The sequence below is a fragment of the Echinops telfairi genome, unplaced genomic scaffold (assembly GCF_000313985.2).
Source record: "Echinops telfairi isolate 266 unplaced genomic scaffold, ASM31398v2 ScPeMD7_23;HRSCAF=83, whole genome shotgun sequence".
NCBI lineage: Eukaryota > Metazoa > Chordata > Mammalia > Afrosoricida > Tenrecidae > Echinops > Echinops telfairi.
This window is the reverse complement of record NW_022103920.1, coordinates 89,091,099-89,104,673: the sequence shown is the minus strand read 5'-3', so window position 1 is coordinate 89,104,673 and position 13,575 is coordinate 89,091,099. Positions and strand designations below refer to the sequence as shown.

Here is a 13,575-nt window from a genome sequence, read left to right as displayed (position 1 = left end):
CCCTGGGTGGTGCCAATGGCTACCACACTTGACCTCTAATGCAAGATTGAAGATTTGATCCATCTAGAAGTGCCTCAGAGAAGGGCCTATCTACTTCTGAAACAAAACAAAACAGCCATATGAAAATATTTTGGCACATAGATCTACTCTGACACCTATGGGGTCACCATCCATTAGAATTGCCTGACTGCATCTTTTTTTTTCTTAATAGAACTTTTTTTTTAAAATCATCAACTTTTTCAATGAAAGTGCTACTTTATTCTCATTCCGCAATGGCAGGTTTGACCTCAGCCACAGTTTTGAACCGTGTACTCGTGGAAGTGTACTTGGCTGCAAGCAGAAAGAAACCTGCCAAAGACAGTGGGAACCCTTTCCAAAGGCAGGGACCAGGAAGTGATTGGTGAAGAAGTCTTTTGTTCCCTTTGAGTTAGAGGATGGCTGCTTCAGGAAAGCTGATCCCCCCATGCTCGAAGGCTCTTCACTAAGTAGACAATCACTTTACCCCAATTCCCAATCCCTGGAAGCTACCATATGGAAGGGACACTCATCTGGTGGCAGAGCTAAAGGCCCCACAGGGCAAACTGTCAAGATAAACATTGCAAATGACCTCTGCTGACGCCATAAATTATCATTGTTGTTCTCAGGACCATTTCAGAACCAAATTCCTGTCAACTTGGACTTGATGCGAAATGGAATCCTAATCCAGGACAACACAGCCTGTGATTCTCTGCACTTTCTTGCTCTTCAAATCCCCTCAGTTCTCATGACTATGGTGCCATTAATCCTGTGTACCCTCATCAATGTGAGGACATGCTTTAGTCATCTATGGAATAAAAAAAGACAATGCAACACTATGTGTCCTAAGAACCCAACATAAGAAAAAAATTATATACATACATACATATATATTATATATATAATTTAAATAAATTATATATATGGCATTTTAAAAAGTACCAAAATGCTATCAATTGTTTTCAAATCATCACAATTAGAAAAAAATAAGATTTGTAACAATTTCTTATCATACTGGCTCTAACTCGAGCAAATCGAACCATGAATGCTCCTTTTTTACTGATAATCAGCTTCTCCATCTCTATACGGAGTGTGAAATAATGATGACATAGGCTTTGGGGGCATATTTAGGGCAGATGTTCATACAATAATTGAGACAAACTATGAATCGTTTTCATTCTTATTTCTTCTCTTCTCCATGTTGCCCTTTGTCTGTATCCTGGCAAGTGGAAATAGAAGCATCACCTATCAATGTAATCATTAAAAAAAAAAAATTCTAATTCCCATAGACCAGCAGTTCTCAACCTGTGGGTCGTGACGACTCTTTCACAGAGGTCGCCCAAGACCATCGGAAGACACATATTTCCAATGGTCTTAGGACCCGAGACACCGCTCCTCTATTGTTCCCCCGGCGGGTCCGCCCACACACCGCTACGCCCACATACGAGGACCCGGCGTGAAGACTGTTACCCATGCTACACCATGCTTCAAGACAAAATTTCATTTATTTGTCATGAGAAATAAATATTTCACAATATATAATTACATATTGTTTTTGTGATGAATCAATATGCTTTCATTATATTCAATTTGTAACCATGAAAATACATCCTGCATATCAGATATTTATATGATGATTCATAAGAGTAGCAACATTACAGTTATGAAGTAGCAATGAAAATAATTTTGTGGCCGGGGTCACCACAACATGAGGAACTGTATTAAAGGATCGCGGCATGAGGAAGGGTGAGACCCCCTGTCCTAGATGATGTACATAGCGCTCTTGTGGTAGTTCGGTGCTTTGGAGTTGGTTCCAGCCCATAGGTTCAACAGAAGGAAACACTTTCCTATCTTGGACCCTCCTCCCAATTGCTGCAGCAGCTGAGACAATCCATACCCTTCAGGACCTTAGTTTATGTGTGGCAGTTACATAGTCTGGTGTCAGTTTGGGACTTGAGAGGATTAAGAGTGAAGGGGTGGAGTCTAGTCTGTCAATCGGGTCATAGCCAATGAGACCTCTTTGTGGGCATGGCCTTCTCCTGAGAATTCTGGGAATTTCCTCCTTGGAGGCAGAAGACACTACTCTTTCTCGGCTCACTCCCTTGGAGACTCTCTACTGATAAGATTCAAGACTTACTCCCTGAGAGACGTTCTACTGATGAGAAACATGGTGCTATGCCCTTAGAGCTGGAGAAGCCACATGGAACTACCTTAATGCAACCAGACCTCTGGAGCCGGAGAAGCCATGTAGAGACCCCTGCCAGCGCTGAGATGCTTACAACACCACTGGGTGCACAGCACTTCCAACCCACTGGCCTGTAAACCTCTTGCATTTGGCATCATTGCATGTGTTTTGTGAGTCTGCAGAGGACTTTATAGATTGGTATCTTATGTATGGGCTAATATTGGATTTAAGGACTTGATCTGAACTGAGCTGGGACATTTTCTCAATATTGAACTGCTCTTGTATATAAATCTTTTTCTTATACACGTGTCTATGAATTTGTGTCTCTAGTCTACCCAGACTAACACATAATGGAAAACCCGTATCATCTTGAGAGTCACTCTGGGGTTCCTCTGAGATCACTCAGTTTGGATAATTGATGAATTGGTATGATTTTGGAATCAAGAGAATGAAGTTGTTCTGTGACCTTGACAACTTGTAAAACACAAACCTACCAGAGATTAGTTAGAGGGCTCATATCAGACACTGCACATGCCCTCTATTGTGGACACAATTCCATGGTAGCAGTTACCGGTGGTAGCTCTACTCTTGACCATGACTTCTGAATGAGTTCTGTGGTCAAGGGTAGCACTTTTGAATTATTTCTATGTATTCTTGTAGATCATACACAACTCTATTTTCATATTGTTTTATAAGTCTGTGTTTACATTTCTTTCTAATCATGTTGGTAGTTCCTTCAAACCAGAAATTTTAGCTCTTAGATCATAATTGCGTAGAAAAAGTACTCAATATGAGTTTGTTGAATGGGTTCCTTTTTAAATGCATACCAACAAGGCTTTGAGGGATAGCAACGCAAATTTTGTTGTGGAATCATTAAGCCTGGTGTTCAGCAGCTAAACGTGTTGTCAGACTATGCAGCAACTACACACTTGCCGGGTATCAGGGAATAATACATTGTAGATTACAAAATAGAAAAATCACACACACAGAGTCTTCTCTTTGGAAGCAAACCTGTATGACTTAAGAGCTCTAATTGCACTGGGGAATTAGCATTGGCTTCCAACTACAAGGCTGATGGTTCAAAACAACCATTCGCTCTGTGTTGATAAAGATGGTCTCAGAACCCTATGAGGCGTCCACTCGTCAGAATCAACTCATTGGCAATGGGTTTTTGGAAGCACTTGATTTCCACATCTTCTAATATTTCGAAACCAAACCCCAGGGAAAATATCTTCTCTTGTGCCTCCTCACATCTAACAAGTAAGTGAAAGATGTCAACCCCTCAGCAAGGAAACACAAATGTGGCTTATTGAGAGATACATAATAGATAGTTATCACCTGGCTGTATGACATCAGTCATAGGCTCCTCTGGCATTTAATTTTCTCCTTCATAAATTGAGAGCCTTGGATAAGACAAAATAAATCTATAATTTGCATATTCTATTTCTAGTCTCTACATAGACTGTTGAGTAGATGGCCAATGGATCCCACATTATAAAATTGTTTAAAGCAATAGTCATTGAAACTGTGAAAACAGGAGACATTTTTCCAGTTACTTAAAGGGTTGGAAGACCACCCCGAGGCTCAAACACTAAAGAGGTAAAGCCAAGAGAGGAATGCCCTTCTGAGTTCCTTCCTTATCCAAGTCTCACAAATATGTCTAACGGTTTCCAAATGATGCAGTGAAGTAGAGGCAGATCCTGGGGAATAGTCTGTACTTTCAACACTCGGCTGGGAGGAACAAGCAGTCTGCGCTGACTTGTGCTGTGGGTGGCTTCCTCCCACCAGGAAAATATGTGAAGGGTGTTCACTCCTGCCACATAGGAGCAGACTGTGTTTAAAGACAAAGCAGTTTTGCCCAAGCAGAAACTAAAGTCACTTCTCTTGGACTCGGAGTTTTTATGTTGGTAGAAATAAGCAAAACATTATTCATTCAAAGACTATTACAGTTACCTGGCTATTTGAAACGGTTTGTTGTCACTAGTTGTTGCTGAGTCAACACTGACTCATGCTGACTTTATTTGTAACCAAACACAGTTACTGGTCTATTTGTGTTCACATAGATCAGAAGGCTTACCTTCCATCTGGTCATGTTCTCTTGTTATCTGTAAGACTTTTCTGGGCTAATTTTAGGAAGCAGCTCATTAGTCTCATCTTCCTAGTCTATCTTAGTCTGGAAGCTCCACTGAAACCTCTCTACAGTGGGCCCCTCTGTTGGTGATGGAAGCATCAGTGACATAGTTTGCAGCTTCATAGCAATACACAAGCCACCAAACTGCTACAAACTGACGTATACATCATGGCAGAATGGTTTGACGGCTGGGAAAATTGAGCTTATGTGAATTACCTCTTGCTATTCCTCAGTATTTACTCTATGCTACGTTGAGGACTAAGGCCTCCCGATCCAAGCCAGGGTATTTTCAATTGCCCCCTAAGCACATGAAAGTTGGGCACAGAATAAGGAAGACTGATGCATAATCAATCCATTTGAATCATGTGAACATTTTAAAAGTATCCAGGACCGACAACAGAACAAACAAATCTATGTTGAAAGAAATACAGCCTTACTGTTTGGGAAGTGAGGCTCCGGAGACTCTCTGGTATGCTTTGGACATAGCAGGGAGTCCAGTGCCCAGAGAAGGACGTCATGCTTGGTAAAGCAGAGGGGCAGCAAAAAAGAGGAAGAGCTCAATGAGATGGATGGCCACAGTAGCTGCATCAATGGGCTCAAACACAGCAATAAGGGCGAGGACTGGGCAGTGCTTCCTTCTGCTGTGCACAGTCTTTATGAGTTGGAACTCACTTATTGGCACCTAAGAAAAACAACAGTCCCCAGCATTTACTCAGTGCTCCACACCACCACCATCAGCAACAACAACAACTCTGGCTCCAATATCTTTCCAGCGTTGGAGACATTTTCCTTTCTCAATTACTCCCTTTCTCCACCATTTCTACTCTTTTCTCCTCAACATTTTCTTTGCCTCCTTCTGAGGAGGGGGGGGGTATGGGAGCAAGGCGGGCCAGTGGGGGAGCGGATATTTTTGTTAAATATAGATGGAGTGCTTCCTTTTTATTCTCTTGAAGCTGAAATACTCAATTTCCCTCGTTCGGTTCATATTTCTAAAGCCTCTGAAATCCACCTTTGGCATTCTCTGCCTTATTTAAGCTATCCTTGAACAACACCGTGTCCTCTTCACCAGAGTTAGTGGTTTACAGTGCGCCTCCATCCTTCCTGGATCCACGAAGCTCAAAGAGCCTCTTCTCTCCTCGCATGCCGTGCTCTCTATTACACACCAAGCTCCCTTTTATCTTACTTTTATGCTTGTTTTCTTTCACTAACCCTCCATCTCTCCACATCCCCTTCTCATGACTGTCCATCATCAGCCCTGACTTTAGCCAGGCCAATCTGTAGGAAGACTTCAAACTCACCTTCCAAAGACAGTTCTTCCTATGGAAAGTCTGGCACAAACATATGGGTCTCCTCTCCCTTCAGTACCCTGCTAGCCTTTGGAGCTAGCGTGTGTCTCCTCTCCTCCGCTGCTTTTTTCTGAGTACACACATCCCGAATGACCTTCCGTGTTTGATTTATGTGACATTTATGACAGTCATGAGTCATTTCTGACTCGATCTCTAACGAGCCTCTCTAAATTGTGAGCACTGAGTCTTCAAATGAAAAGGTGTTGGAATCAACTCTATGGTGTTACCAACTAGCAATCACAAAGGCTTTTGCCCAGTGAGGTAGTTAGTTGATTGTGCCAAGCTGGCCGATAAACACATGTGGGATGAATTGAAGGGCGGAGAGATATGGCTCGGTGAGCCTCACCTGTCCTCTTGTCTCTTGGTTTTTGATGATGGGACCTGTGTGTGACTGCCTTGCTTGTTCTGTGCCTCAACTTGCAAGCTACACCAAACCCGTGGACTGTGATGCTGTAATTTGAGGTTCCTTCAAGACCTGCTTCGTCACACTATTGGAATTTACATCTCTTGAGCTGGGGGCTGTAGGACCCTGTCATCTGGCTGACTGTTGGTGACCTGCCTTGCTGTTTGCTGCCTGTGGCTGGATAGCCTGAATTGTTCTGCAGAGTACGACCCGGCAGCCCTCAAGACTTGAAGGACTGCCTGTGTCTCACAACTGTCTCATGAAAGCAAGTTGCACTGAGCCATTTATACTGCTTTATAGATTATTATACTGCTTTATAGATTAATTAACTGTTTATTTCTTATGTTTTATATATATATAAATATATATATATAATTATTAGCATTCTGGTTTTGTTTCTCTAGAGAACCCTAACACACCCAGGTCTCTGTGAGAGACAAGATTGTTACTATTGACTATGGATACTGAGGCAAGAAGGAGATTACTCAATCCTGCCCCCTCGTCTAGGGTTGAGCAGAATTTATCTCATCCCCAAGATCAGAGCATGGCATTGAAGTCCCTCATCATGCTTAGTTTTGAGGCTCCCACACCCATAGAATCAATTTCAATGCAGAGTGAGTCACACCCATAGAATCAATTCCAATGCAGAGTGAGTCACACCCATAGAATCAATTCCAATGTAGAGTGAGTCTATACAGGGTTTCTGAGACTGTAAAATCTTATTTTATTATTAATTTAAATGCATTTAATTTTTAGGCAACCTACCTGACGTTTTAATTTTTAAAAAGCCTCAGCTCCAAATAAATCCAGGTCGGTTTGAGTCCTGGGTCGTGTGGACGCACAGCAGCAGGTTAGGCTGACGGACGATGGACCCGTGAGTGGCCCGCTGTGTTAACATTTCTCCAGCTCTAAGAAGATCGTATGTGGAGTCATAGCATCCTCCTGGCAGTCCAGAAGAGCAAGCATGCCATCTGGATTCATGTTTTCACCAAGAAAGAGCTGGTCGTTTTTGAAATCCACAAGGATATGCTTGATTTGTGCTGCAGCCCTTGCCAGAAAAGGCTTTCCTCTTTCTGGTTTCTGCTCTGCAAGTTTGCCTTTGCTTGATTTCATGTAGTCTTTGATGTCCCCCTTGTAGGCTTCCTCGGTCAGGCTGGTTTCCTGTAAGTGAGGGTTCATGACAATATTGACACCAGCGATCACTGTGCTTGCTGTTCCATCGCCCTTGGGGCCTTCAGCTGAGGCGTTCCCCCCAATGTTACCTTCGACCCTACTGCCCTTCTCCCCCCTCCACTTGCAGACACAGCCCGTCTGCGGTCTCCTGGATTTTGTAGATGTCGGAGAACCTCTCATCATGGCTGATGAGGTCCTGGGTAGATGATCATGATGGCGGCCAGAGGGAGGCAGGAGAGGCACTAGCTTCGCAGCAGGAGCCTGAAGCTCAGAGAGGCTTCCGGGGAGGAGGGGGTGGGTGGAAAGTGGGAGACTGTACAATCTTTACAGGATCGTATAGCCTTATCTTTCTCCTGCAGAGTAGCTGGTGGGTTTTAAGCATGCACCAAGGTGAGTAGTAGGACATACTCGACCCCAACCGTGCACCTGCACCGGGGTGGCTGCAATCATGGTGGTAGTGAGCAGGGGCTGTCAAGAATTTCTCATGGAAAAGCCCAGTGAAACCTTCCTTTAGGTTGAATTAATTTGAATTGACCTATGATTCTTTTCAATTCATGTATGAATGGATTCAGCACATATTGATTGAATGTCTCCTGAGGAGCAGTATAAGACAAGGGGGTTCCAGTCATTATGAATACGTTTTGCTGACTCAACTGAGAAATGAACTTTTAACCTGGTTTCTGAAGAAAAAGAAATAATGGATAGATCATCTTTGTTGTGAGTCTGGAGTTTGAGTGATGTACATGGTGAATGTGTTCAAGGGGTTCACCTGCCATCTAAAAGGTTGGAGGTTTGAGGCATCTTAGAACAAAGTTCTAGCAATCACCTGGTGAAAAAGCAGTCATTAAAATTCCCCATGGAGCACATCTCTGCTCTGATGCATACGCAGTCGCTATAAGTTAGAATTGGATGGACCACCACTGGTTTGCTTTTGGGGTTTACTAGATACAGGAGCCCTCATGGCATAGTGGGTTATGCATTGGGCTGCCAGCTGCAAGGTCAGCAGTTCCAAACTGCTAGCCACTGCTCTGAAGAAATATGAGATTTTCTACTCCTATGACGATTTACAGTCTCAGAAACTATAGGGAGACGTTTTATTCTGTTTGATAGAGTCACTACGATTCAGACTCCATGGCACTGAGTGCAAATCCTTGTTACAATCTTACACAGTTGATGAGAAAACCCAAACTGGGAATGAGTATATTTTATCTTGCCACAGGTCACGATTTTCATTGAGTCGATCTGCCCCGGCTTTTAAAAATGTGTGGCAACACTTCACCATGTACACGGGCTGCCTGACCACTGCCTTGCCCTTGGAGTTCACCTTCTGGATCCCGGAGTGACTGGAGGGCTTTGCCAACTAGGCCAGTTTGCTCCATATGGTAGTATTTCTTTTCTCCAAGTGATTTTCAGTCTCAAGTGCAGAGAGATTGTGGCTCACGGCTTTCTAAGCTGAACGTGTAGGGCTCACACAAGATGCTTTCCTCCCAGCACATGGATCATCACTTATTGTTCTTTTAATTATGGCTACAAATTCCCCTTCTCTCCAGAAAACCCCTGCTCACCTTCTAAATTCACATCAAATGCTATCTTCTTTCTCTAGCTATCCTACCCCTTTCAGCATATATAGTGATTCTTTATCTGTTATTCCTAGCTTTTCATCATGCCCTGGGAGGTAGAAAGGTTTTGTGCTGATAAGGCAGGAAGTTGGTGGCCAAACCGGTGTCGCGGCACCTCGGAAGGAAAGGTTTGACGGTCTGCTTCTATAAAAACCACTGCCAATAAACGCCACAGAGCAGTTCTACTTCGTAAGAGACACATGGTTGGAATCAACCCAATGCCACAAGGCAACAACGAAGAGCTTAGACATTCGATAGACATTTATTAAATTAAATTGTACAATAGGTTTGTTGAGAAAGATGAAGCATCTGTTTCTGTTAAGACGTATAGCCTTGGAAACGCCGGGGGCAGTTCCACACTGTCCCATAGCATCACCGTGGGTCTGAATTGTGTCATATGCTTTGTTTTTCAAGACGTACGCCATAGACATTCAACTATGTAAGTGTGACATGTTATCTTCTGACCTATCATTCTATACACAGCAGATCCTTGTACTTTATCATCGTGCTCTTGACCACTTAAAAGCAACCTTAACAGTCAGTTCTGACCTACAGTGACCCCACGTACACGAAACACTGCCTGGTCCTGCGCCATCCTCATAATTATTCTTATGCTTGAGCCAACTGTGCAGCCACTGTGTCCATTCATCTTGAGGGTCTCCCTATTTTTTGATTTCCAAATATGATATCCTTCTCTAGGGACTGATCTCTCCTGACAACATATCCCAAACACGTATGATGAAGTCAAGCCATCCTTGCCTCTAAGTAGAACTCTGGATGTACATTTCCCAAGCGGGATTTTTGTGTCCTTTAGGCAGTGCCTTAGCATATAGGTGATACTATAGATAGTAATTGATAATTTGAAGTTACATAATCTTTAATAATCACACATTACCCATGTTTATGGTGTTAAACAGAATCACCTTGTCTCTGGTTCCCTCTACATAACTGGCAGAGCCATTATCTAAAACATTATTCTGAGCATGCTCTAATTCTGCTTGGAATCGCTCAGGAGGTTTTCATATTCTAGGAAACAGGATAGAAAATTAAGACTTAAGCAAACTGACCAAGGCATCTGGCTTCCATCTCTCTTTCCAACATCAACACACTCTAGGTAGCTTCGGACACACCTCACTCCCCACCCACAGAACTACTTGCTCTCAAAAGATACCTTATCTGTGTGCAGATTTCTCTATGAGGGGGGTTTATACATTTGACTAACCTCAATGCAACCTCATGGATTTTTCAGGGCTGCTTTTCCAGGAAACACGAAATGTATGCTAGATTTCGTGGATAAAGTCCAAGTTCTCAGAAGAATTGTTGTTAGGTGCCATTCAGTCAGTTCCAACCCGATAACTACCCAAGTGCAACAGGGTGAAACCCTGCCTCTTTCCATCTCCACAGTTGTTATGTTTGGTCTCGTGATTGCAGTCACTACGTCAATCCATCTCCTGGAGGCTTTTCATCTTTTTTGTACTGACCCTATTTTGTCACACATAATGTCCTTTTCCAGAAACGTGTCCCTCCTATTAACTTTTCTAAAGGACATTACAGACAATCTCACCATATTTTCTTCTTACGAGCATTCAGGCTGTACTTTAAGTGAGATGTGTTTTGTTTTCTAAGTACAGGGTACATGCGGTATTCTTCACCAACACCATAGTTCAAATGCATCAATTTTTCTCAGGTCTTCCTTATTCATTGCCAAGCTTATACACACATATATGGTCAGTGAAAAAAACTAGATGATGACTACAGAGTTAACATATCCACCCTGTCAGTGAGTGTCTCTTGGCCACAACACATCAACGATAAAGAATTTTCCAAAGTTCCCAACCAATCGTCTTTGCCCGTTTCATAGTCTCACCCCAAATGTAAAGACTTCCTGCTTAACCAGTTATTATTGTTACTGTTAAATTTTTGTCTCATCATTTATCATTCAGTTCCTTTCCAGCCAAATTGAGACTTAAGAATTTTCCCTGTTAGCAGCTTTAGCTATTTACAATTTATTTGTTTAAAGGACCCTCACTGCTTTTGCACCATAGACTCGAAGATCTCAAATACAAGCCTTTCTGTAGGACCTTCTCTCCTCATCCCCCTTCGGGCAGGCATGGCAACTTATGCAGGCCCCACTGAAGTATTCATCACACTGCGGGAGCGGTTTACTGTAGTTTGTCTCCTGCACTCTGCAGTGTGCTCTTTTAAGGCAAGGCCAATGACTTCATATTCTGGTACTAGGACAATAGTAGGTGATCAACCATAACTATTTAGTGGATGGACAATAGCTGTTACTCTTGGTTCTATCTTTCCTCCCAGTAGGCAGAGATCATCATGTACTCATCTTTGTAGGCTCTTTGCTGGCAAGCACAATCTGTGGACTAATCTTTGCTCATAAAAGTGCAATGTACAAATGATGTCCTTAACAAATAAATAAATCCAAAAATGGTAACTACAAATTCAGTTGACTTAAATATCTGAGTGGCTACTGTAAGAATGTGGAGGAGCTAACCCTTAGCTAGACCAAACAAAACCAAGCCCACTGCCATTGAGCTGATTCTGATTTAGGACAGAGTAGAACTGCCCCATAGTGTCCAAGGCTATTAATCATTACAGCAGCTGATGGCCACATTTTTCTTCTGTGGAGTGATGGGTGGTTCAAGTTGTTAAACTTTTGGCTAGCAGTCTAGTGATTTACCACTGTGCCACTATACCAGGGCTCTAACAGTTGTCTATAAATAGTATTTTTTGACTAGAGCATATAGAGCCCTGGTAGTATAATAGAAACCTATGGCTGTGCACTGAAAGGCTAGGTATCTGAATATCCCTACCTATCAGCTCTGTCGGAAAAATAATTGGTGTTCTGCTCCTGTGAGGATTACAGCCTAGAAAACCCTGTGAGATAGCTCTCCTACACTGCCACATGGGGTCGCTGTGCACCAAAAAAGACTGGATAACACACATCAACAGCAACATCTATCCCAAGAGGCAAACTCTACCACGTCGTACTGAAAGATGCACAAGACAGCTGTCCTCGAGTATGAAAGGTGAAGTGTGTGTTGAGGGCACAGTACAAGGCTTTGGAGGAGAAGCTTAGGTCTCTGGAGAGAAAAAAACAGTTTGCCTCCATGATAGCTCCCTTCGACATGATTCCTAGTGCCTTTAAAAGAGTGTGGCCGAGTAATGTGATCTAACCTTTCAGGAGCACATTTCAACTCAAAGAATAAATATTGTTGTGCCAGAGAATTTGCATCATATTTTAGTTCAATAGAAACCATTATGATGGAAAGGTTCTTAACTGCCTAAAGAATAAAGTGATATGTTCAAGGACACAAAGAAATAATTGATGGTGGGAAAAAGAGATCAAATCATAAGGCCATCTCCTGTGTCTAAATCCTGTAATGTTCTACCTGTTAATTTACAGAGACAAATCACAGAGATATTCTCCATATTGTTATTGTCAGATATGCCATATCCTTTCTTCCTAGCCATTATCATAATCATAAAATCCCAGAGAATGCGCAAAAGATGAGAAATTGTATTCCTTAGGAATGGTAAAAAGAAACTGTCTTGGCACTACAGTACTGTACACATATATACCACACTGCTAACAATGGAAAGTAGAATTCTGTTCCAGATAAAATCTGCAAATGCAGAAAGGGTGCATTGTCAGACATACTCATGCATTAAGACTTGCACAAGCCAATAACTTTAAAGTGCGTTCCAACATTGAACGTGTTTGCCAGGAGCCCATGAAGACTTCCATCATTTATGCCCTAGGGTTTATACTTTCACCTCATAAAGCCAACACTGTATGTAGGCTCGTTTACAACTATGGCAAGAGGATACGTCCTGAAATACAGAACCTCGTAAGCATAAAAGAGAAGAAATGCCAAGTAGTAGGCCTTGTTTAGTACCCCTTGCAGGAGCAAACACGTTCCCATGTGGCTATTAGCAAGCAGCCCCTTGACCTAATAATTCATCTTCCTGTTCTTCTCATTTTTGATGCTTAAATCTTGCTCATCAATCCGTAAGCTTCAGCAAATTCAAAGCAACTTGTACTCATCACCACATACCAGGAAGGGCAAAGAGACTAAAATGGAGGAACAGTATAGAAAGGAAAAGAAAAAAAAAGGAAAAGAGACAAAAATGAATAATTATGAGGGAGGGGTTGGGAGGGAGGGGAAAAGTGAGGAGCTGATACCAAGTAGAAAGGAAATGCCTTGACAATGATGATGGCAACAAATGTACAAATGTGCTTGACACAATGGATGTACGGATGGATTGTGATAAGAGTTGTACAAACCCCCAATAAAATTATTTTAAAAAGAAAAAAAATTTTAAAGAACCACTTAATTTAACTTCCCATCACAAAATGCAAAAGAAAATATAGAGCAGAATAGGAGAAACAGCAAAATAAAAAGTAAATGTAGAAATAGAAAGCAGCAAACAACATCGGATACTTAAAAACCTATCAATAATTCCACTAAATATAAACAGACCAAACACTCACATACAAAGTAGAGACTATCAGACTAATTAAAACAAAAACAAAACAAAATTACTCAATATAGGTCATTTCCAGTAGTACATTTAACTATAAAGACACAGATTAAGGATGAAATTAAAAGAAATATGAGTATGCAATGCAAACACTAAGCATGAGAAAGCTGGTGCATATTCAATAAAATAAGATAAAGTATGTT

The 13,575-nt window shown here is 42.0% G+C and overlaps 2 protein-coding genes across 2 annotated transcripts in view; both read right to left on the bottom strand.

The window, feature by feature from the left end:
• The window catches only part of ITPRID1 (ITPR interacting domain containing 1), a 201,061-nt gene that overhangs the window by 158,306 nt on the left and 29,180 nt on the right, over positions 1-13,575 (bottom strand). The window lies entirely within an intron of this gene.
• On the bottom strand, positions 6,972-7,436 carry LOC101653651 (translationally-controlled tumor protein-like). The gene has a single exon (XM_045288664.1). The coding sequence runs from the start codon at positions 7,434-7,436 to the stop codon at positions 6,972-6,974; it is 465 nt and encodes a 154-aa protein (XP_045144599.1).

What these genes read in the sequence shown, in the direction of transcription:
- LOC101653651 (XM_045288664.1), bottom strand. Translation starts at nt 7,436, where the DNA reads ATGATGAGAGGTTCTCCGACATCTACAAAATCCAGGAGACCGCAGACG.